General features: G+C 40.1%; 3 protein-coding genes across 3 annotated transcripts in view; 2 read left to right on the top strand and 1 right to left on the bottom strand.

The window, feature by feature from the left end:
- Window positions 1-1,622, top strand: part of cpne5a (copine Va) — a 65,995-nt gene extending 64,373 nt beyond the window's left edge. The window contains exons 19-21 of the mRNA XM_070839196.1: window positions 225-282; window positions 506-579; window positions 1,434-1,622. Coding sequence (XP_070695297.1) covers window positions 225-282; window positions 506-579; window positions 1,434-1,622 — 321 coding nt within the window. The remainder of the gene's footprint in view (window positions 1-224; window positions 283-505; window positions 580-1,433) is intronic.
- A 13,486-nt stretch (window positions 1,623-15,108) lies between these two features.
- On the bottom strand, window positions 15,109-19,301 carry dclre1b (DNA cross-link repair 1B). The gene is made up of 5 exons (XM_070839769.1): window positions 19,260-19,301; window positions 18,841-19,157; window positions 18,136-18,301; window positions 17,782-17,964; window positions 15,109-17,316 (listed from the first exon to the last, which is right to left on the bottom strand). Exons 2-5 carry the CDS (start codon window positions 19,036-19,038, stop codon window positions 16,007-16,009), a joined length of 1,857 nt encoding a protein of 618 aa, XP_070695870.1. The 5' UTR covers window positions 19,039-19,157; window positions 19,260-19,301; the 3' UTR covers window positions 15,109-16,006.
- The window catches only part of adora1b (adenosine A1 receptor b), a 32,485-nt gene continuing 26,996 nt past the window's right edge, over window positions 18,990-24,478 (top strand). The window contains exon 1 of the mRNA XM_070839770.1: window positions 18,990-19,074. Coding sequence (XP_070695871.1) covers window positions 19,016-19,074 — 59 coding nt within the window. The 5' untranslated portion in view covers window positions 18,990-19,015. The remainder of the gene's footprint in view (window positions 19,075-24,478) is intronic.

Below are 24,478 nucleotides of genomic sequence, written 5' to 3'. Positions count from 1 at the left end.
GTGCCTGTTATCTGGTCGATCTCCAGAGAACTGTGCTTGCAGAATAATACTGACTGTGCAGAATGAGAAATGTATTGAAAGAAAATACCTGGAAAATAACTGGAAGTGTAACTCCTCCATACTGATAAAAACTCTGATGTCAAGCTATTTTTTAGAGAAGCACAGTACACACTCCTTCAGGATCTGTGTGACAACTGACTGTTTGTTCTTCTTGTCCATGACAGGCGGCTAAACTCCCCATGTCTATCATCATTGTTGGAGTTGGCCAAGCTGAGTTTGATGGTGAGAACAGTAACTAAAGTTCTTCAGGGAACAAATGTGTAAGCAATAGAAACCAGTCAGTGGTTTGTTTGCATCAGGGATGGTTTGTTTTATTCAGATTTGCCCAGACTTGCCTCGAACCATGACAACAATTTCACATCTTTGGAATCCAATCAATTCACAGTATGAAAATGTTTTTATTTTTATGTGAGATTATTTCTCATAAAGCATCTTTTCTCCGTAGCCATGGTTGAGCTGGATGGTGATGACATCAGGATTTCCTCGCGGGGGAAGTTGGCAGAGAGAGACATTGTGCAGGTGAGACGTTTTGAATGTTAAATGTCACTGACGTTTAAATTATGATTTTTCACCCATTAATGATCATGCTCATAGATGGTGATGTTGGTTGACTTGTTTTATTGCAAATACAATATTGATTTCTTTACACCTTGTGCCGCTATCAGGCTTAGTATCAGCTCTTTACTCGTACGCATGCAGTATCAAATTACTGTAACACATTCTCCACAGAGGATGAGTTTTCTTATCCACACTCAACACTAAACCCAAAACGTCAGCTTTGAGCACAAGATATCAGATGATATCAGCTTTAAATACATTTTATCAGATAAAAGTGAGTGTGCATGTTCTTCATCCTCAGAGTTCTTCATCCTGAGTTTGGTGACCCCTTGTCCTTTACTGTTGCACCACAGTCAGGCTAAAATGTAAAATTTTCCTTCATGGATTCTCATAATCCAATTATCCAATTATTAATACGGCAATATTATGGCACCAATGAGTAATTAGCCAAGGCGAAATAGAAGTGTCCTGGATGTAAGTAAGTGCACAGCCCAGAGTATATTCAAGAAAGTAATCATGTAAACACTGTGGGGATCATAATTAAAGCACAGTAAGGCTTGACCACATGTAATACATCAGTTTGGGATGAATTCTCACACAGAACAAACCTATCACAACTTTTGCTGTAGGTTTTTACTGTGGGACTTCTGTGTTCCCCTTACCTCAAGTATAAACAGTAACATCATCTGTAAATTGTTTGATCCAATGTTTTCATATTGTCAGGAGCAATTGGACTACAAGAGGGCTTTAGAATTGTTGCATGTATGATACATTATTTTCATAAAGTCATATATTTCTTTCCAATGTCACATCAGTTTGTCCCATTCAGAGACTATATGGACCGCACAGGGAACCATGTGCTGAGCATGGCGCGGCTGGCTAAAGACGTACTGGCAGAGATCCCCGACCAGCTGATTTCCTCCATGAAGAGCAGAGGCATTAAACCTAACACCGTCCCACCGGCTTATTCACCTGGCAACCACTCCCAGACCAACCCCGTCTGAGCCCCACACACAGCTACACATTGGGGTGGGGCAGGGTCGGGATTGATGGGTACCTGCCTCTACCATCTTCCATTTGGGAAAATAGAAGCGCTTTTGAGGCCCTTTTGAAAATATTAATCTGGCTAAACAAAAAGATGATCAGACTCCTTTTTGGTTTGGAGCAATAAGACTGCTTTTGGGGGAACTTTCTGATGATCAGGGAGAACTTGAGGATGAGACCGCTAAGAGGAGCCCGGTGTCAAAGGAGGTTTTAGTTGTTTGCTGTCAAACCTGTCAAAGTGATGATGTAATGGATAGCAAGTAAACCCGTAGAGAGAGCCTGTTTGAAGGCATATATATAATATAATGTGCCAGTGTGTATCAAGTTTGTGATACCTTTGGAATCGATGTGTGTTAAAGTAGGAAATCATGTGTATACTAATTTATTTATTTATTGCAGAAATGATTTATTCCTTTGAGAAGGGGTTAAGGGTGGGGATTAAAGTCATATTTCCCCTGTAGTTTTCCATCTTATATTTTGTGACCAGTGTAATAAAAAAATCCCCATTTCTACTTTGATAAGGACTGTAATATAAAAGCATGTGATAAAACCTATTAAGCAGTTTATGAATCATTTTCACTGATGGATAATTTTTGATTGCAAGCTGTTATGTAGAGGACCTGCTGTGAGCTGTTGCCATACTAATTTTCCAGCACCATGTCTTATATGTATTTCTAGTATTTATATCGACAGAATGCACTAACTACTGTCCAAATAAAAGCACAAAGGTTGTAATGGTTGATAAGCTGAAAACCATTATTTTGAAAGAGCCAACAGCTGCCACAATGAAAATAATGGAAAGGACCTCACATTATGTCTTGAGCACAGCTTTAACATTGTCTTCCACCATCATTTAAAGAGTATGACAACAGGAAGGATGTTTTTAATAAAGCTACTATACTGATGTATTCAAATTAACTTATATTTATCATAGAAATAGTATGTTTACAGAAAAATAGATTAATAATTCAAAGCACGCACTTACTTTCCCTAGTTGGTATGCAGAGAGGTAAACAATACTGCTTAAGTCATGCTGCCATAGCTCATTCATCATCTCGCTGTTAGTGTTTCTTTCCATTATATTTGTTGTGGTTTCAATTTATTGTCTGGGATTTCACTTGGTACTTTTAAAGGACCCTACAAATAACCCTTTGAAAGACTGATGTCAACTAATACCCACTTTTTTCCACCCTTAAAGTGATTTGTTTTCCCAGAATGAAAACTCAGCACCAATCTTGCAACACAGTATGAGATATCTGGGCATTGAATGTTTTTTAAAATGGTGATTGAAAATTATTTTTACAATGATCTGAAGAAAATAACAGCTGAATGCACAAAAAACACCAAACAGTTATGAGTCCTTGTTTTCTGATTCAGTGTCTGGCGTATGCATTTTGCTTTCTGTTTTACTCTTTCACATGAATTGAGTGTTCCCAGATTATATTGTTTTACACTAATGCAGAACAGCCCGTTGTATAACAAAACATATTAATACCTAAGATACGATTTCACAGTTTTGTTTTATGATTTAGTTTAAGCCAGTTGTTGACACATTCACATTTGTTCACTGCATTTCTTTTTGGTGACTGTACACAAATCCTTACAGACAGTTACAGCCATTGTGGCCCAGTTGTCTTATCTGTTTATTATGGTCGTCATTTCCATGAATATCTCTCAGTCACTCAATATCTCGATCCAAATGTGCCTATTATATGAAAACATATCCAAATTCAGTTACCCAGGTGTTATTCAGTCAGCAGCAGCAGGTCTCATGTTTAAGATGTACACACAGAAGATGTTAGTGACGACAACACTGTTGAAAGATTAGGACTATTACGGCTGTCTCAACAAGTGTTCTGTACTTTTTATACTTACAGCTCTTCACTAATGATCTTTGAAATAATGAAAGTTAACAGTGTCGCTGAACCTTGTTGTACAATATTCAAAGTCAAGACTTGTTTACAATTCAACTGTGGCTATTTACATTGCATCAAGGAAAAAGTAAAACATTCATGGGTTTCATTAAGAAGTTAGTTTATCTTTGATCTGTTGTATTTGTGCAGGATTCAGTTTTATTTTGTACTTTCTTCGAGTGACACTGGAGAGCTAACGTTCACAAAGATTTGTCACGTTGTTCTCCGAGAATGTGAATCTCTGATTTCTCAACCTTCTTGTACTTTGCTTTGTGTTTAGAGCCAAAGTGTTTACGAATTTCATGTTGCTTTACGATCTTTGTTAGCCGTTTAATGTTCTGTGACTCCCGTTGCTTTAGTGCTCTCAGAGAGAAGATAAGAGTCTGATGATATTGCAGAAACTCAGTTCAGAGGCAGTGAACTCCTTCTGTCACTTGCCCAGATCCATATTTGGCTTTTTTCTTCTTCTTTTTTAATTTTTCATCAGTGATGACATTTCTCCCTCAGAAGACAAAGCAGCGTTTAATCTGCTGCCAAATTAACTTGTTCATCAAAAATGAAACAAGGCCATTAAGTCTAGTTACATAACACACATAAATACCAGAATACCTCTACAGAAAGCCATTCAAGCCAAAAGGAAATAATTAGTTAACAGTGAATGCATTTGCTATGAAATATATTTGAAGAAATATTATGAATAGCTAACTTAAATATTTGATATATTTACTTTATAAGTGACCTCTTTAAATTCTACTTTTCAAAAGTGATTTGCTTCGTTGTTATTTTTCACATTTTCCTTTTAAAAACAATCACAAGCTAATCATTCCTCACTAAAAAGTTGAAAAGCAAGTTAAGTCAGCATCCAGCATGCAGCTCAAAAACTGAGTGTGATTGCAAATGTGAGAAGAGATGAAGTGAAAGCATGACGTGGAGCTGCGGCTGTATGTTGTGTGCACTTTTCAGACATATTTTATGTTATTGATACTAATCAGTTTAAACAGGATTAAATGGCTTTTTGGCTGTTCTACTAAGCTATACATTTTTCCCCGAGGCCAATTCCCTCCACACAGACTCAAACAAATAATCAATAGATATGAAATGAGCACAGTAGTGACACTTATGCAAAGTTATTCTGAAATATATTTTGCAGTCCAAAAGATGTTCGTCCAACAACTCAATCATCTATTTTCTCTGTAGAAATGGATTTGATTATCCCTTGGTTTGAATGTTCTTCGAGGCTGAACTCTGTTTCTGTACATAAGCCCCATATAAAGAATATTCTGTGCCAAAATGTGTTCAGCTGTTGAACTTGGCCTCTTTAGACAATGTGCATGTTTGTGCCAAAATGGCAGACAGTTTGGTAGTCTGCCTTCATTTCACCTGACTAGTGCATCTGCCATGTGCTTCATTCGTTACTTCGGATGTTATTTGGAGATATCAGCCACCTCTAGCATGTTGCATCTCTGGTTTCCTCCCATTCTGTTCCTATGAGACACAGACTGTATGGGTTCTTCTCGCCACTACTCCTGTTTTACCCCAGGTTGTTTACATACCTCTCTTGGTCTCTGACTTGCATGCTGAATAATTTCCAAACCAGGTGTTGGACATGATATTGTCGTCATACTGTGGTTTGTGAAATGCTTTGTAATGGATTGCCTTAACTGAAGATTAATAAAATATTGACAACTTTGGCAGAATGCAAGATGGGTTTTTTGTGTGTTTGGTCACTATGAATTGAATCTGATAAGACTAGAAAGATAGGACAGTTCATTTAAACACTTGACTCTCAATTTTAAAACTACACACTCACCAAGGAGCCCCATAAAGCAGCCAATGAGATCACACCATACTTTCCTTTTCCAACCATGTATTTAATTGTATTGTTTTGGGGTTTTTTTTTAAACTGATTTGGCAACACTCGCGGCTGTATTTTGTAGTTCCTACAGTGTTGTCTCTCTGGTGCTATTTGAAAGGGCCCCTTGACCCTTGTTTTGTCAGTGAGTGAGTGACTGTCAAAAATGCTACATCTTATGATCAATGTAGTTTGACATGAATGAGTCATAGGTTTCACAGTACTGTGTATTTGATATAGATCTGTATGTCATTTTGAATTAATTCAGAATGAATGCAGTGTACAAGAACAGGTGAACAAACACTTTAAGACAGAGAGGCTTTTCCTCTAATTCAATATTCAGTATGAAACAGAAGGATGGACATCTACAACTTGTCATTAATTTGTATTCAGTTTGCTGATTTGAGTTAAATGAATAATTTATTGTGTTTGAGTTGAACCGACCTTTTTGAGAAAGCTACAGAACTAGGGAAATAAAAAATATATATCATTTTGTATTCTCTGCCACAGGGTGAAGTTAGTTTTAAGATGGATTCGACAGACATTCACTCTGGATCCTGCTGCGTCTTCTTAGTCAGTTTTACTCAGTACTTTACCCAGTAGGGAGAGAGATACTTAGGGAATAAAATACTGTGGCATATTTCTACTTGTGTAAGTTTCTATATTGTGCTTATGAACAATATTTCTGGTTGTATCCTTCAGTGGATGCCTGTAAACAGACATTTGTGTATTAAATGGAGAGGGAGCTCCTATTTAAGCTCAGCTGTCATTCATAACTGCATTTCCCCTTTTTTTTATGAAATCTAACTGTCAGTGTTGGGTCATAAATTAGAAAAGCTGCCGCCATGGGATTTATATTGCTGCTTTTGTTTTTAAACTAGATGGTTGATTTGTATCTACACATCTATTCCCCTGAGAGAGACTGTTGCCCAATCAGCTGTCCTCTGGCAGACTGTGTTCCCCTTAGAAATGTGTTTTTCTACCCTTAATGAGATGCACTGCTGACGAATCAAGATGTCCACCTGGGGAGAGGGAGACAGCAGCTGGAACCATAAATTACCAGCCTAAGATAGAGCCAACACCTCCCTCGCCCACCCATTTACTCTTGAACAATACCCACCAACAGGCAGCCAGGAAGAAAATCAACAGCTAATGACATAGAATTATATTGTACTGATATGTAACATTTCAAATGTATGTTGTTGTCCTTTTTCTGGCTGCTCCATTCCGGGGTTGCCACAGCGGATCATCCGCTTGTAGATTTTGGCGTTAGTTTTTTACACCGGATGGCCTTCCTGACGCAACCCTCGCCCATTTTTGGTGGCCAGGACCGGGTTCCCCAGGCCGATGGCATGCGTAATTATCCACTGCGCTACCGGCCGGATTAACATTTCACATGTATAACGTGCAAAAATCATTCTCAAGAGAACTCTGCTGAGAACTAATTATACAAATTACTCTGGAGTTCTGGCAGGCAGCATATAATGAGTCAAAATAGATAGTGAAAAACTAGTCTCTGGGTAAAACTACTAACAGGAATATCTTGGCATCTGTAGAAAATTCATTTAAAGTTAGATGAGAGGACTTTCCTAATTTCATTGTACATACGCAATGACAATAAAGGCTATTCTATTCTATTCTATTCTATTCTATTCTAATACCTCTAATACCTACCAATACATATATTGATTACAAAAGTACAGCCAGCAGATGGTTAACTTAGCTTTGCAAAAAGACTGGAAGCTAGGAAACAGCTTGCCTGGCTCTGTCTTAAGATAACAAGATCCAGTTACCGGCACCTCTTAAACTCACTAAATAATAAATCAGATCCCCTTTATTTAATCTGCACAAACCAAAGTATAAAAACAACCATTCTTGGTTTTATGGTGCATTAATGCCCACGAGTACTGACGTCTTTTTTCCTGTTGTTGCTTCTAGTTTTCATGCTAAAGTAAACTAACCCAGCTTCATACTTACCCTACAGCTATGAGAGAGATATCACTCTTCTCATCTAACTCTCAGTAAGAAAGCAAAAAAGTGTATTTCCCAATATATTGATCAACTTTTTTAATAATTCATTTTCAATTGGTAAAACCTATTTGACTGGGTTTGTCAATCAGCCATTTGAGTACATCAGAAGTATCTCAAATACAAAACAGTATGCCACTGCATCAACTGGTGTGTATGGGCAGTAAATTATGAAATATTTATGTCATCATTCTAACTACATTCAGAATATAATGCTGATAGATTAATACAGATAGATATTAAAATCCTCCAAACAAATCTATTAAATTATTCGCTGCAGCTTGCAAGATTCAAATGGGCAGAGCAATGACAGAGAAGTATTTTTCACCTACGCAAAGTAAGTGTGCATTTCTGAATTAATAAGATCTGTAATTAGTATACAATAGCTACCAAATGCCCCTCCGGACTCCAGAGTGTCTGTTTTTACTCTGTTCAACAGAGTAAGGTGGGAGGTGTGCAGAAGCTATTCTTACTCTTATCAGAGATCAGGGAGGACTGCAGTTTCAGTATTGACCTGGAAACCAACCAGAACCAGATCTCTTTCTGGTGTGTCTCAGCAGTGCCGCCACCGCCCAGTTAAAGCAGCTTCTCCAGCAACAAGGTGGGCTGCTTCAGGTCCGATGGTGGACAGAACAACAGCCACCAGTTTGTAGAGCTCAGGTCAATTCAGATTTGGAATTAGTGGGAAGGATTGTTACAGCTTCTACTCCCCACATCTCCCAGTAACTGTAACCGTTCTACCTCTTTTTTATAACCTTTCCGCTCTGCTGTTCAATATGAACCTCTCCCACCTCTGGGCTGCAACACTGGTCTCACTCAGGAGCGCAAATGCACTCACCTCGACGATTCACTGGCTGCTCTTGTATTGGCAATAAATCATCATTAAGCTACCGATAAAAAAAATTACATTAGAAGAATGAGTGAGTTTCCAGTGCAGGGCAGTGGGTGGTTTCCCCTTACTACCCATATGAGATGATGTGTTGGAGATTTGTTAGCTTGGGTAGCTGTTCACATAGAGAATAAACACAATGAATCTTGTTAATTATTCTGTCAGATTCACTAAGAAGAAACACAAACATGCCATATGTTTTACCTGTTCATGTCACGTTTAAACTGAAGGACACAGTTGAGATATTTGATTGGGAGAGTATCACACCGTCTGCCTGAAAGGGATAAAAATGTACAAGACTAATTAAGCTGCACTAGTTAACATACAGACCACGCTCATTAATGACATTAACATAAACAAAATGGAGAGCTGAGCACTGACAGTATGACAGTGGTGACTCCTCAGGGGGGGAGTCCGATGTGCTGAATATCATTACATCCTGACAGAGTGAGCATTATTTACTGTTTGCTGTATGCTGGAGCAGCCTGTTTCCCATAAAAATGCAGTCCTATTATGGATGAAAGCAACACCGAAGTTTGAAATGTCAGGGATATTTTTTCGTGATTTTAATTGAGTCTACATACCATTACAAAGCAGGAGGACACTGAGATGGTAAATAACCCAGTCTGAACCCTACAAACCGAGCTCCTATACAGTTTTAATTGCCTGTACACTGAACAGACCACTGCCTAAACCATTTCTGAATAGTATTTAGTATTTAGTTAGTCAATCAACAGAAAATTAACAACACACACACGCACACTAGTAGTAATTTTCCTACAGGTCCCTTAGAACTGTAAGACATCCAAACTGACTCAATCTCACGCAAATCAGATGGCTGTTACATTTCTGAGCACTGATGCTGCCAACAGCCATAAACCATTCAGCAGTGAGAACCATTCCCTGGTTGATGCGTGCCATTTAGCAGCAAACTGAAAAGTGCTCACAATACCCGACTTAACCCACCCTGTCATGCAGAAAAAAGGCTTTGGAGATTTCAAATAAGTAAAAGTAGGTGGTAGTTTTACGTAGTGCTCAGATAATACTTCCTACACTGACAACTGCTCTATCTGCTGCTCTCTCTGCATGTATTTACTATACACCTTAGATTACCTCTTAAGTGCCTCGGAGCCAGGACTGTAATCTCTGTGGCTGGAGGGGAAAGGAAAAAACGATGAAGAGGAGGAAGGCGAGTGGTGACTTTAAAGATGAGAGAGAGGGGCATCTGAAAGGGAAGAAAAGCTGGCAGGTGGAGAGAGGACAGAGGGAGAGAGTGGGAGGCTGCAACGAGGAGTAAAGGAGATTAGAGAGAGCAGAGGGGAGGGAGGAAGAGTAGCAAGGAAGAGAGGCAGCGGGAGAGAGCATGAGGAGTACAGTGGGAGAGAGGAGGAGAAGACAGAGCCCCCCACAGGGAAGCAACGTCTTGTGAGCCATTGGCAAGCAGCTGGATCTGGGCCCGTGTAAGCCAGAGACTCCCTCCTATGGTCTTATGGGATATTAACAAAGACTGAATGATGAATGACTGCTCCTTGTATGAAGAGAAAATAGAGGAAAAAAAAGTCTCTCAGTGAATTGAAGGCTTCCTGATTGAGGCTCTTTTGATATGAAAGAACGTGATGAATGAGTTATACTGTACAGTACAGAGCTGTGACGATAAAAAGCTTGATACACACAGAAAATGCTGAACAACATTTAAAAATTGATTGAAAAATCTTTTCAGTTGATATGTCTCGAGCATTGTGGAAAAACCATAGTTTTTCACGACGGCTTGGGACAGAGGGAAAGAGAATCACTCCAAAATTATTTATTTGAAAGTCACACAGCAACAGCCGCATTTCTCAAAATAATTGGCTTTTTTTTTTGGCAGGTTGGCAGCTTTTCGGCTGCTTGCCAAATCCTTCTTTTCTGTCCTCTCTCCAGTCAACAGAGATGTTTTGTGACTGCTGTGCTCAGTCTCATCCTTCTTACTCCTGCTCGTGATTGTGTGTTTACCCCCTCAGAAGGCACACAAACACATCCACTGCCATACATGTGCGTCTACCCCTCCACCACCACCACCACCACCACCACCACATAAAAACACTGGCAGAGGCAACATAAATAGCAGTAGACTGTGAGCAAAAAGATAACAGCCACTGCTGCTGTGTGGGTTGTGACATAGTTCATCTTCGTTGTTCCAACTCTCCGTGACAGTCTGGGAAACGGGGACTGAGAGAAATCACTACAAAGTGCAGAAACCAGTGGCTTTCTTATTGCCTATCCCAACCCGCTGAAAGACTTGCACTGCTCCTCTGATATAACCTATCCTGAGCTCTGAGCCGGTGATCGTCTCCCACACAGCTCCTTCAGAGAGGCGTTGTCTTTGAAGAACAGCAAAAAACTAACAGACTCAGCATTTTGAGGCATTTAAGTGGAAATGAAATGAGAAATCAGGTTTTCTCATTTGAGGCCTGAGTTGAAAGGCTGCTCTACTGCTCACTGGCTTTGCCTCCAGGAAAGGGCCCTCGTTTAAGCTGGGTCAAGTCTGCCAGGTTGATACATTTGGTTTAACTTTGTTGTCCTCTGCTTCAGGACCAATGCAGTGAAAATGTGATGCTTCACTGGGGAGACGACTCCTTCTACATCACTGGTGATTGTTTCTCAAAAACCTTCACATCCCAAACCTGTGGGAAACACATTCATTTGCATGTTAGCAGTGGCTTCTCAAGTCATGCCAAATCAAGCTGAATCTCATTTGTGAAATACAAAAAGGTGAAAACATAATCATGAAAATAAGATATTCAAAAGGTTTGATGACAACGACGGCAACAACGATGATGATTATTTTGAAACTTTTCATAATGTTGATCAAATATGTCATCGCAGAGACAGAGTAGGCTGTACTTTTTAAGACCATTCATCCATTGTGACTGACATTAAGGCTGACAGTCAACACGAACAATGTGTCATGGTGACAGCCAGTGTCAGAGCTCACTGTATTATACTACATCAGCAGTGAATCTAGGACTCCCTGTGATTAAGTGCTTCAACACTTGGAACAGGAGTTTGGTGTGCTTGCCTGTCATGTGCGTTAACTTTTTTTTATTTGTGGGTCTTTAGGGGAGCTGAGTTTTAGTCCCCAGTAACACTTGAAGAATGTATTGAGAGCTCTTGCTGGAACAAAGCTATAAATTACACAGCTGGATCCTTCCATTCCTCTTGACAATGCAAGAAGACAAGAAAAAAAGGCAGCACTACGGTTATCCTGGGTGAATTTTGTTGGCAAAGTAGCATACACCATACCGAGGAATTCTTTCTGTCGGTAAAATCGAAATCAGAAATCAGATACATGAGGAGGTAACCAGTGAACTGCAATAGTCATCTAGTCTAGTCTTCTATGAGCAGTTTTACTCCTGGTGGAGAGGCCTGGCCTTGCAGGTAGCAGCGTCCTCATGATTTCCACTTTGAAGTAATGGTGTGTGTGAGGAATCCATTACTTTAGCCCTAATACCCTGCTGTGATGCTTGTGGGGTATGTGACACTCCATTTCCTTTCATTTCCTGGCCTCACTGCCAGGGTTTCATATTCTCTTGTAGTGTAAAAAAAAAAAAAGAAGAAGAAGAAAATGCACTTTTCCCTCCTAAATTGGAATTCTCTCTTTTTTGGTCCAAAACATGTTTTCTGTTTTTGCGGTACAAGTGTGCTGCCTTAAAATAGCATTTGGAGCTGCGAGGGGAAAAAGCAGACTTGTGTAAAATATGCAGGAATCTTAATGCAAATTCAGTCCCGGGCGTCGTCTTGTCCTGATTACAATTCAACCAATCTCAGGAGTACAGGAGTCCATCCCCCTCTGCTGTCAAGAAAGATTACCACTGATTATAATCTGATTCACAACGTCAGCACACTGAAACAATCCATTGCCGCCCCCTTTAGTCCTGATTTTCTGGTGTCCCTGCAGAGCAGCATGCGTCCTGGTCCTGAGTAGACAGCTGGGGTGTCTCACCGGCTTTAACATCCGCCCCATGTGAGGACCCTGTGGCCCATCATCACCGGTGGAATAAAACTACTGTAAGTACATTTACTCGAGCACTGAACTCATGCTACTTTATCTTTCCACTCCACAACAATTCAGAGAGAAATGTTGTACTTTTTGACTCTGCTCCATTTATTTGACAGCTTTAGTTCCTTAACAAATTAAAAATGTTGCACACAAAACATACAATGAGACTTTGTTATAGTTATAAAAACACCCAACGGCATTGAAGTGAAGCTGAAATGACTGGTTGATTAATTATTTAGACAATTGGCAGAAAATGAATTAGCAACTATTTTAAATAATTGAAATTATTTTTCATGCAAAAATGCTTTTCGTGGTTCCAGCTTCTCAAATGTGAGGATTTGCTGCTTAATTAGGATTTTAATTTATTTTTCATACATTCAATCACATTTTATTGCCATATTCACATTCCTTTCCTATTTTGGGGTACTTCGAGGTTTGAACTATTGGTTGGACAAAGAAAAGGTGATACTTTGAGCTCTGGGTAATTGTAACAGTGTTTCTCACTATTTTCTCATCTTTCACAATCCACTAAAACGACACATTTATCGAAAAAATAAGCAAAAGATTGATACATGATGAAAGATAATCATTAGTTGCAGTCATATATAAACTGAGCATCTGCAACAGTAAAATGCTGCTTACAAATGGAAACATCAGTGATAAAAATCTAGTAGTATGATAGTAGTTAGTAGTAGCACATTTTTCTGTGTTTAATACTTATGTACTTAAACTTAAGTAATATTTTTGATGCAGGGTTTACCTGTAATGAAGTACAATGGAGTAAATATCTGAGTCCTTCCTCCACTGCTGGCCAACGTCAGTATTCGTCTCCTCTGAGCCTGTGTTAGATTATTAATCCCAGATCTCTGTCCTCCCACCTGCAGGGATACCTGTGCAGGAGCCGGTCTTTCATCCTTTATGAGCACAAGATGAGACTCCTGTTGGCAGCTCATGTTAATTTGACAACCCACTGATGGCGACTTTATGATGTCTCAGCATGATGCCTCTGAGGTTTCTGAACTTCACACAGAGATAACTTTCTATGAGGCACTTTAGATGTGCTAGGATCAGGGCCAACTAAAATGTTTATACGGCTGGATCGATTGCACTTTTTGTTTAGAGCTATTACATTGCTCGCTGTTCTGAGGAGGAGATGAGGAGATGTGTAACACAGCAGTGAGTCCCAGTTAGCCCCTAACAGAGCTGTAAGAGCTTTGAGAACATGCTGCATTATCTTACTCGACAGGGTTTTTCCTTGTCCTTCCTCCTTTCGTCAATCTTAACATCACTGTTGTGTCATTTTGGAGTACACCCTGGATGACATGCTGGATGCTGGATGAGGCTTTCTGTGGTTGTCAGGACACCAGAGAGCATACAGACCTCCCAACTACCTTTCGATGAGGACTAGAGTGAGTGACAGCCAGTCCTGCTCTATAGTCTGGCAGAGCAGCTTGCAGGCTTCAACACTGCTCATATTAAATATGCTGTTTCTGTACAAATGTAGAAAGACTTAAATGAGCCTGAGCATAGCAGGCTTCAGGTCAATTTCAGACTGAATCAGCCTGGTTCTGTGAGCTAATTTCTGCCATATAACAGTTTTTGCAATATAATGTTAATATAAAAACTGTGGAGGGATAATGGGATTTTGTTGAGAGCTGAGTCATTTTTATTTTTTTTACAGGAATCTTGCTGCTGAAACCGAAAAACCTAATTAAATGAGAAGCAAGACATAAAGTACAAGCCTCTTCTGGAATTTTTAACAAACTACTGCCATCTTAGGGGAGACAAACATAACTGCAACTGCTGTAACTCCTGAGCTTACATGTACAGTAGATGCTGATGAAAACCTCTGTGTAGTTTTTTAGTTATCAGGCTTATAAAATGAGTTTTAAATAGGACACGAAAGGGCATTCATTTGCAAATGAAAGGCGAATTTATTGAGCAAACAATTCGCACATATGGTTAAATTTCACACATTACAGTTACATTTGTTAAAGTTTAGATGTCCTTTGTCTTTACTTTGCAAGCAAACATCTTTCTGAAGAGGAACATTCTCCTTTTTCAAACCGCTGTTATTTTCATAAATATGAAAGATAATGTTTAATACAGTATGCAGTAATTCCCAAAATAAGCGTAGATACTCAAAGCAAATTTACTGAAAAGATAGTATGTCCATTAGCTTGTAGTATGCGTAACTTTCTGAGTTACTTGAACAAGTTAAAGCTAAAAGTATTATTTTTTCCCAAGGAAAAAGGCAAAGTCTTGCGTCACAATATTTACAGGTTATAACAGTTCTAGACCACTGTAGTCAAATAGGTCATATTTAGTATTAACACTGCTAGAGAGAGCTGTTAAATTCCCACAGAGGGCAGCCGAGGTGCACATGCTGGTTTGTCACTTCTAATCAAAACATGTCAGATGGACAATAGCAGCTACTTTTTGGAGCTAGTGAAAGTGCTCACGGCGAACAAAACAACTATGAAACACACATTAAGCTGTTTCATGGGAATACAATCAGAAGCAATAATGCTTTCCAGCACACCTTCATGTAATTTAAGATAATATATAATTACATTATATTGTTAAATATGAGCAGTGTTTAACACCAAAGTATCTGCAGTAGTTGACTAACACAGAAGGAACACTGCCACAGCTGCTAATGAATATATAAGAAAACATAATTTATTCTAAACAATATCTTCTCAAATTTAGACAGTTACTGACAAAGACAATCACAGGTAGAAAGAGTTTGTTTTTTCATTATGAAGGACCAGTGTAGAAAACCTCTTCTTGACTCAAAGCTGCAACTAAAGATACAGATGATACCAAAACCACAATCAACCTTTAATACCGCTATTCTCTGTAAAGAGGGAAACAACTACCACCAGTCTAAGAAAATCTAAACTGTAGCCTTTAAAAATATAAAGGCCATCGCTCATACACAGTTGAAATATAAAAACAAAAGCTGTGAAAAAGGCAAATCTGGCATATGGCAAAAACACGACGCTGCATTTTAGCTTTTAGGTTAAAACTGAATTTACATTTTGGCTTTTGAACCTTCTCCATCCATTGATACTTCAAAGCACTCTTTTCAACTGCTCAAGAATGAAGAATGGAAAAGGAAACACTGTTTCAAGACAGTTGGTTCACAAGGCAAAAAAGAAGAGTTTACATGTGACAATGTGACAATTACAGATTAAGTTGTGCATCAGCCATACTGAACAATCATGCATATACTGTATACATATACCTATCAATTAAAGTCACTGATTTTCCCCCCATTACAACAGAAATGTTTTTTAATGAGAAATTATATTTTTTTTTAACCACAGAAAGCTGTCCTAGCCTGACACATCCACTACTAAGGCTACCGTGATGAAAGGTGAGGGCAAGAGTTATTCACTCACTTTACATGTTTATTCCAAGGACAAACAGGTGACATCTGAATCATAAACCTGTTTTCTAAACTGCAGGACACAAAATGGAAGCACCACAGGGAAAATTATATGAATTATAAAGTGAAAATGGCAAGTTTGCTTTAAAGTGCTTACACACACACACACACACACACACACACACACACACACACACACACACACAAAACAACTCCAAAAACATGCACATCAGTCATCCTCTTTTTCATCATGTACAGGGCAGAGGGAACACTGTAGCACAGAGCTCTGCTGCAGGCGGCGGCGTGTCTTAAAGTCCTCTTCTGTGAAGGGGAGATCCTTTAAAATATGGTTTTCAAGCTCCTCTATGTACTCCTGCCGCAGCTCTGTAGTGGAGCAAGGTGAAGTGCAGGAATCGTTATCATGGCCGCTCTGCAACAATGTTGCGCTGTCGTCCTGATAAGTACCATGTTCACTGTGCTGATTTGTGTTATTGTCATTTCCCATTGTGTCGTTGTCTTGATCAATTTCCTCTCCGCTGTCCTGACTCACACTATCACCATCTGACAACACGTGGCTGTTGTGAATGTTTCCATGTCTCCTTTGCAGACCAGTGTAATTTTCATCTGATGCGGTCTCATTAATTATTTTGGCATTAGTTTCAAAAGGCCTTCTTGTGGTCCCGACAGGCTTCAAGCAGGCCTTGGTGTTTGTCAAGACCTCCACTGGAGCAAAGTTGCTCTGGGTGAGTTGACTGAGTGGCACCAGCTTTGCCATCACCATCTCTTCCGAGACCGTCTTGACAATGTTGAGGCTCCACATGTCTCCAGCTCTTCTCCTGTGTTTGTCAGGGGTGAGCTCCTTGCTTGGGTCAATAAGGATACAGTCAGATTCCCTTTCACTGCTTTCTGTGTCCATCTCATCCTCAGAAGCCTCCAGCTCCAGGCACTCCGCCTCCCAGGATTCTTCGCATGACTTCCTGGATCCGCTTACAGGAGACTCAAATATCACACCTTTGGGAGCAAGAGGTTGGAAATGTCTGTGGCGAAGGCTGGTGTCTGCTGATGAGCTGAGTTGGCCCTCAGGCTGTCTCAACATGTAGTGTTGCACTGACTCAGGCACAAGGATCTCATGGCGCTTTCTGAGGGGCACTAGGGCAGAGAGGCTTCCGGGTAAATTTTTTCCAACAATAGGTACAAGGGAGGTAGGTTTTAGTGCAGAGACAAAATCCTCCAGCTCTTGGTAAGAGGAGTGGTCGGAGTAGGGCACCACATAGACGTTGGGGTGAAAGGAGACCAGGGGCCTGCTGGTAGGCAAGATGGCCAAAGTGGGTTGTTCTTTGTTCCACTGGTGTAAAGTGGCAGAGCATATCGCCGACTGCTCCACTGCTCTTATACGACCAGCTCCTGGGTCAGTGGTGAAGACGTCAGGCAGCTCCAGGGCTCTGAGGGTCTCCATCCTCTCAAAGCTCACCTCGATCCAGGTTTTAAACTCCATGGCCAGCTCCAACAGCAGGGACTCTTTACCCAGTGTATACAGGCCTGCAAGGTAGCACAAGAGAGATTGAGCGTCAGTGGTATCTGTTGGGTGCAGGGAGCTAACAGCATGGTCACAGAAGTGAAGAGAGTACAGCATTATGTAGGGGAAGTAGAATTAAATATAAAACTCAATAATTGCAGTAAATAAAAAATAATAATGACAAATTCATTATTATTATTATAATGGAAATGATTATTTTTCCTGACTGGCAAATCAAAGAGCCAATCAAATAATTTCTGTATACACAAGCACGTTTATGACACAGAAAGATGGGTCAAAGAGTCACATTGCCACAGTGAAGCAAATAATAACTGTCAAATACTTATTACCAGTTTCAAAGAAGGTCATAGGCAAAGATTGCAGACGAGTTGGTCGTTTATCAGTTCTATCAATGCTGAGAACCTGTATTCACACCCTGTCGAGATGAGGTGCATAAGGCATGCTTAGAAAGGTCTATGTAATATTACCTATGACAACACTGTGGTTGGGATGGCGGCGGATGATCTCTTTGATTTGTTGAGTGGCTCGCTGTCTGGAGGGGAGGGTGCGGTTGGGGTCACTGTTGGTGTTGTCCAGGTACAGGATATCTATAGTGGTGTTGGTCCTCAGGCACGGCTCACGCAACATGGAGGGAGTATATCTGAAGTCACCTGAAATGAGTGTCAGCGCTCACTGTTTACCTCTGATTCTGTACTCTAACTAGTACCTGGGCACATCTTTATATTGTATGATACCAATTACAATGAGGAAAAGCAGAAGTAGAAGTAGAAGCATCCTAGAAGTAACAGATGAAGTGTTTACACGTGCACTCAGACACTGACCAGTGTACAGTATAGAGCCAAAGTAGCCTTCGAAGAGAAACATGACAGCCCCCGGACAGTGGTTGGCGTCTATCAGTGTGACGGTCAGCCTCTCCTTGCCGATGTCATCGAGCGGCAGCATGTACGGCTCCCCCGGCTCTAATGGATGGATCCACTGTTCTTTCACCTGAGCAGAAATAGAAAGAAGATATCTTACTGGATGTACAAAACACCTTGACGTAGCAAATATGTAACTATTGTTCTTTGCTTCAACCCACGATCCAAACTTTCCTGTGAAGTACACTCAAAGGTAACCCTAAAATTCTGTTCTTTCAACAGCTGTACCATCACTTCTCTTTTCCCTATCATTTATCCATTTACAGTTATTATCGTTCTAATTACAACTCCTAGCAAGAATTGCAATTATGTTTAACCACATAACACAAAGCTGTTTATCATGACAAACATGTTGAGTGCCATCCATTGTGACCACTGAAAATCATTCTTGCGTCCAAGGACAGTTCAGTCAATATTATCATTAAGTTTCTAAAAAACAGAGTGATCTTGTAGCGCAATAAGACAACATAAAGGTAAACAGGTATGACAACTTTAAACCAAATCTAGATGCAAAAGTGTCGGCGTAGCAGTGCACAGGTGTGACTGGTTGCTCTGATGATCCCACCCATATAATGTTTACATGCATGTGTTTCACGTGACGCTCCTCACCTGCAGTTTGAGTCTGAGCAGGGTGGCAGTGACCGGGGAGCAGTAGATGGGCCGGTTGCTCCAGGTGGAGGTCAAACCCACCGTGTGGTCGCTGTGCATGTGAGACAGGAAAAACAGCCGCGTGCCCGGACATTTCCGCACCTGCCAGAAGTCTACGGAGAGCGGGGTGTGCGGGATGACTTTTCCATTGGCTGACATGGTCCGTCTGTGGTTTCACTGGATATCCCACAACAGGTGCGCTGATAAGACTGTCGGTTACTGTTTAATTGATATTCATCTGTTATTTGGCGACTCAAACGGGTCCATTGAAGCTACATCTGTGGAAATAAGTGGTGACGTTAAGGCTGTTTCACTGTACATATATAGTCTTTACGTTTCAAGTTAAAGTAGTTGTGTAGCGACAAAGAAGACAAACACACCGCTGGCAGCTAGCTGCCGTTAGAAGACGCTGCGAAACACAGTGTAGCTAGCTGGAGTTAGCATTATCCAGCTAAATAGGTTGAACTCCTCTTTGATTCATGGCGCCATTGTTTTGCGTTTTGCGAGTCTCCTGTTCTACCGTCAACATCACAAACAGATGGCTGTCGTTACATTTTCACTGTTACAGTTTATGGTCCCCGCCATTTCTGTTTTCAATTTATGGCTCAACGCCTCTTCCTGTACTCTTCTTCTCTGGTTATAGTTGTAGCTGCCCTCCTGCCTGCTGTGGTGTGCTGCTGCCTGGTGGTCACAGCCTGGTGGCAGCGCCTCTGCTGGCCAAGATGAAAACATCCAAACTTTAATTAGAGGAAATAACAGCTTGATTACCAATAATAAAAAAATATCATAGAAGCAGATTTCTTCTAAGGGGAAGAGGATAACAGTGAATTATAAAATTTGATTAGCTGTAGCTAGATCAGAATTAGAAGATTTACGCTATCAAGTAAAAACTATAAAATCAATATTTTGATCTAATTTTGTATTTCATTGTAATTTTTTTACCCTTTTGTGGCAGAAATGGGCTTCCATTTATTTAAAACCTTCTTTGGCTTCACTTTTCCTTTTTTGAAGGCCTAAGGTGCTTTTTGAATTCAGCAAAACAGCAGTCATTTTTTCTTGCCACTAATGTACAAAATACTGCATGAATGGAAACAAAAAAAATGAGCAAAAAGCATTGGATACAAAATGGCACCCATCACATCAGGACCCTGATGAGAAAAACTTTCAAGTAAACTCTACTGGAAAATAAGAAATTGAAGATCTTGCTTGCATTAGGCTAGTGAGACTAATCCAGTTGAATTCCTATTTACATATTACAGTTTAACTTAATGGGTACAGAATAAAGAGAGAATCTTTCTTTTTTGTAACCCCCCCCCCCCAAAAAAAAACGTTTTAGCAATAGTAAAACAGTCATTTTTTAAAATGACTGTCCGTATCAAGAATCCTTAATGCGACCAACACACTCCAGAGGCACTTTAAGACTGATTTTGTGGAACCACAACATGTTTTTTTTTTTTTTTTTCTTTTTTAAAGGTTTACAGCATCAATTCACTCAAATGTGTCCTATTCTCCAGAAGATGGCGCCAAGAGGGAGGGAACTTGTTATAATACTCTTTTGGGCAACTGTAAAATGAGTGATGGGACACTTATTTGTAAACATTATGAGATTCTGAAAGCATAGAGATGAGTTAGTCCAACAAATACGGTGAGATATACATATTGTAATTTCTATTTATGTCAATGTAAAAATAAATCAAAATATACTTTCATTTGTAAAGCTCCACATTACACCAATCTTTATTTTTTTTCAAAAGGATGAATGAATTTCATGCACGGAAGCTTCTTTTCTTTTATTTCAGAAAATAAAGCAGTAAAATGTATAAAATACTGTTTATGTGAGATATTGGATGATGGTTGTTTCCTCTAAAATCTTGGACTTCGTCTGGTATAATGCTTTTATTAACCTGTTTGTGTGAAACATCACATCCAACTATCTGTAGTATTTGTTTTCAATATACTTTTTTTTGGGGGGGGGGTCGCTAGGGGTACTACTAAATGGGAGTGTTTCTATGGTGACAGCGGCCCATTGTAGCCCCCCCTCCCCCTACATTTGCACACTGCTCACTTTTCAGGATTATACCTGGGATTTCTGCACATTCCTCTTATCACACAGCATGTGTCCTCTCCTCGTACCCAGAAGCACATTAATCATACACTGCTTTATACTTTATCTACACACACACACACATCTGCACAACCCCTGTGGAAACCTCGCACTGAAGATGAAATACATTGTGCTGGTGATTAACTGAACAGGAGTGGGTCGAGCTCAGTCAGGGAAATCAGTGGAGGCACTGTTACTGTTCACATCTCCTGCTTTGTGATAAGTTACACCACTGGGTGCCCTTTAGCTTCCTGTGCACTGTATTTTGTACTCGGTGTATGATACTAAAGTAGATTTTTAGAGCAATGACCCATAACCCCACAGTATTTCTACAATATTCCTGATAGTTATGCTTCATTTTGTTACTGGATCCTACTTTTACCTTCACATAAATCATTTTTTGACACATGAATAGTGACAGACAGTAGGAAGCACTGGTTCAACACTGCTTCAGTTTGAGTAAAGTATTGATCTTAGGAAAATATTCCTAATCTTTATCCATGAGACCAGACTCCACTATGTGAAGAGTTTGAGGACGGCAGTAATACACCCAATAAAAGAATATGTACTATCACAAATATTGTATACATTATCAATCAGCAAAACCTCCTGATCGAACATGCTCATTAGCAATAAAACTCTGAGTCGCACTTCTTGTTTTTTCTTCTGCATTACATCTGCAAAACCAAGGTGCCGTCCACAATGGTAGGAATATAAGCACAGTGATAAGAATACAAACAACAGCAGATGTCAAGCCAAAGGTTGAGGAGGTCATGAGGATGAATCGTCTTTTCTGTCATGTTGTTCTCCAGTGGAAAAACAAAAGTGCTGTCAGACAACAGCAGTGATGCTACGAAGGCAGATGGCTGCACAGCCTGTGATCTGCCACTGCTGTTATTAAAAGCAACACTTTAAGTCCTCCATATTCACTTTTACTGACATCAGTATGCCAATGTGACTTTATCATTCTTAAGATGAGATAAGGGAGACTTTATTTATCCCACACTGGGGAAACTTACTTGTTACGGCAACGGAGGAGACAAAAGGTGCAGAAATAAAATGTCAGCAGCAGAATTGGTGCAAAAACAAGGTATATTACAAAATGTAAAAATAAATGCAAATATGAAAATATAAATGCATATTAATTTATGTATGCATTACTTTCTATGCTATGAACTAGAACTTTTTAAAACTAGTTATTGCCACTTTTTGAGCTCTCTGTAACTGCATTGTTGACTAAATGAAATTTGGTGACATCCAAATTGCCTCTTAAATCCGGAAATTGTCCTGTCTGAGGCCTTCTATGGGTTTCTTTTATCTCTGGCATCACTTTTTATTGATCCCACATGAATAATGAGCAATGTGAGTGCTCTCATTGCCTCATTTATCTGAGTCAACAAATTTGTACAGTCATAGGCAGTGGCGGATTTATTTCTTCTATCCCCCCAGGAATGATGCAGCGGTGCTGTACACACTCCTGCAGAGATATTTATGGACATGTGTGTGAAGCCAAAGACATCCCTCAGGGGCTAAGAGCAAGTTGGCGTCTAAAGCGAGCTGGTGAGAACACATTTTCTCATTTTGGCATGTTCTCTCAATTATTCCATCTGCCTGTTTCTGTTTATCTCTCTCTTACTCTTGTTCTCCCCACTCCTCCTCTGTACGGATGTCTTTTGTTTAGTTTTGTCTGGACTTAATCCCCATCCACTCCGACATCACCAATAAGATTTTCTTGATGTCTTTTTGTCCTCTTACTGTTTGTCATTTTGACACGCCAGCACAAACACTCACAGCAGTATACTTGCTGTCTAACCCTCTTTACAGCCAGTCTTGGTGACCACCCTCTGCCACAGTGCTGTAACACCTATTGTCAGAGGTGGAGGAGATGCTATTTGTAGCCAGGCTTCAGCCCATGACAAAAGTACTGTGTCTTATGAGAGCCAGTTGGTTCCCCCTCTCATCTGATCTGATTAGCTCAGTTCATTAGACTTTCAGGAGTGGGCTGAGATGTGTGGCACGCAGTCAGCCTGCTGACGACCCCCCCCCTCACCACCACCACCACCACCAACCAGCAAAGGGTGCAGTTTTAGGGGCTGCATTATGCATGGGAATGCGCTCATAGCTTGCTGTCACGGCAACGCTGCATACCAAAAGAGAAATGACTCTAATTGTCTTCCTGGAGGGCTCCAAGTCCTTCTGTATTTCTCTTTTGGTCGGGCGCAGAATAGAGCTTGGAGCGACTCATAGCCAATGAGAAAAGCTGAAAGCGCTCATGGATGGTACCATCCTTATAAGCAGCACAAGAGCTGAGGAGGACTGGAGACAGTCATTAATTCTCTCTCTATTTATCGGTGGAAACTTGGTCCTGGTCAATTTATCAACCATATCAGCCTGTAATGAAAACAGATGTAACCTGTAAGTGGAAGTAAATGTATTGATATTGATCCTCAGCCTTACAAGACTGCATAATGAGACGTATTGCACAAAAAGCATGCTTTTTTTTTTTTTCCCGCATCGATTGGTGTTGTCTTTGCCTAAATGATGAAAGAAATACACTTGTTTGTTGTGCTCTGCCCCTATATGCACGGGACCAAATGCTCAGAAGTGGTAGAGGTTCGTGGTGTATAAAGGTGATTCAAGCTATAGTGACACTGCAAATATGTTTCTTGTGCTGTACTAAACTGTGTAATGTTATCTGTAATAGTCTATTTCGCTCTGGCACAGGCATTACTTATATTCCTGACCTGAGCATTATAGGTATAAGTTTTCACGTTAAACATTTTAGTTGTGTCCTAAGGTTTTTTTTGCAGTTTTGCTGAAGCCAACAGATTTGTTACATATTTTTTGCCCCCCCTAACGTGACTAGCCCTGACAACAAAGCTGACATCTCCTCACAAGTTCTGTGTCGAAGACAAGCGCATCCAGCTGTGTATCATTTATTTTTAACATGAGCGATGATGTGATCCTCCACTGATCAGATTTATGTACATTTACTGCTGTGATGACATTTTCATTTGCTTTCATGTCAGTTCTGTTGACTCTTTTCCATTATTTTTCTCACTCGGACAAGATTTCACAGACGCGGTTTGGCATTTCGCTTCAATTGCCCTGACACAAAGAAGAAAGAGAACTCGAGCACTAAGAGACTTTTTAGGAACTCTTTTCTCTCTACAACAAAAAACTAATCTTGTAGGTGCATTACTGAAATGGCCCGTAGATTGGATGATGGTTGGATAAATGAAAATCTGTAGTAAAAGCATGATTCTTTTGGAAGAGAAACATTCCTGTCAGTTGTGAAAAATGAGTGAAGTACAAACTGGGTGAACGTGCTCAAGAGAAAAACTGCATATAGAGTGAAGGAAGAATCCACTGTGCTTATGGGAAAGTCATGAGAGGTGGCAAAGGGAATCGATGTATAAGGGAAGCTCAAAGATAAGTTTGGATTGGATTTGTGTGATTGCACTTTATCAAATGTGACCACTGTAGTTTTGCAGA

Source organism: Pempheris klunzingeri, chromosome 11 (genome assembly GCF_042242105.1).
Source record: "Pempheris klunzingeri isolate RE-2024b chromosome 11, fPemKlu1.hap1, whole genome shotgun sequence".
NCBI classification, from domain to species: Eukaryota; Metazoa; Chordata; class Actinopteri; order Acropomatiformes; family Pempheridae; genus Pempheris; species Pempheris klunzingeri.
Note: the sequence above shows the minus strand (reverse complement) of the source record. Positions and strands in the feature narration are given on the sequence as shown.

Excerpts from the sequence above, each read along its gene's own strand:
- dclre1b (XM_070839769.1), bottom strand. The coding sequence starts at position 19,038 with ATGTCAGCCAATGGAAAAGTCATCCCGCACACCCCGCTCTCCGTAGAC. Across the intron at positions 18,302-18,840 it reads TGCTCAGACTCAAACTGCAG|GTGAAAGAACAGTGGATCCA; the intron begins GTGAGGAGCGTC and ends ATTTCTGCTCAG. Across the intron at positions 17,965-18,135 it reads TGGCTCTATACTGTACACTG|GTGACTTCAGATATACTCCC; the intron begins GTCAGTGTCTGA and ends CACTCATTTCAG.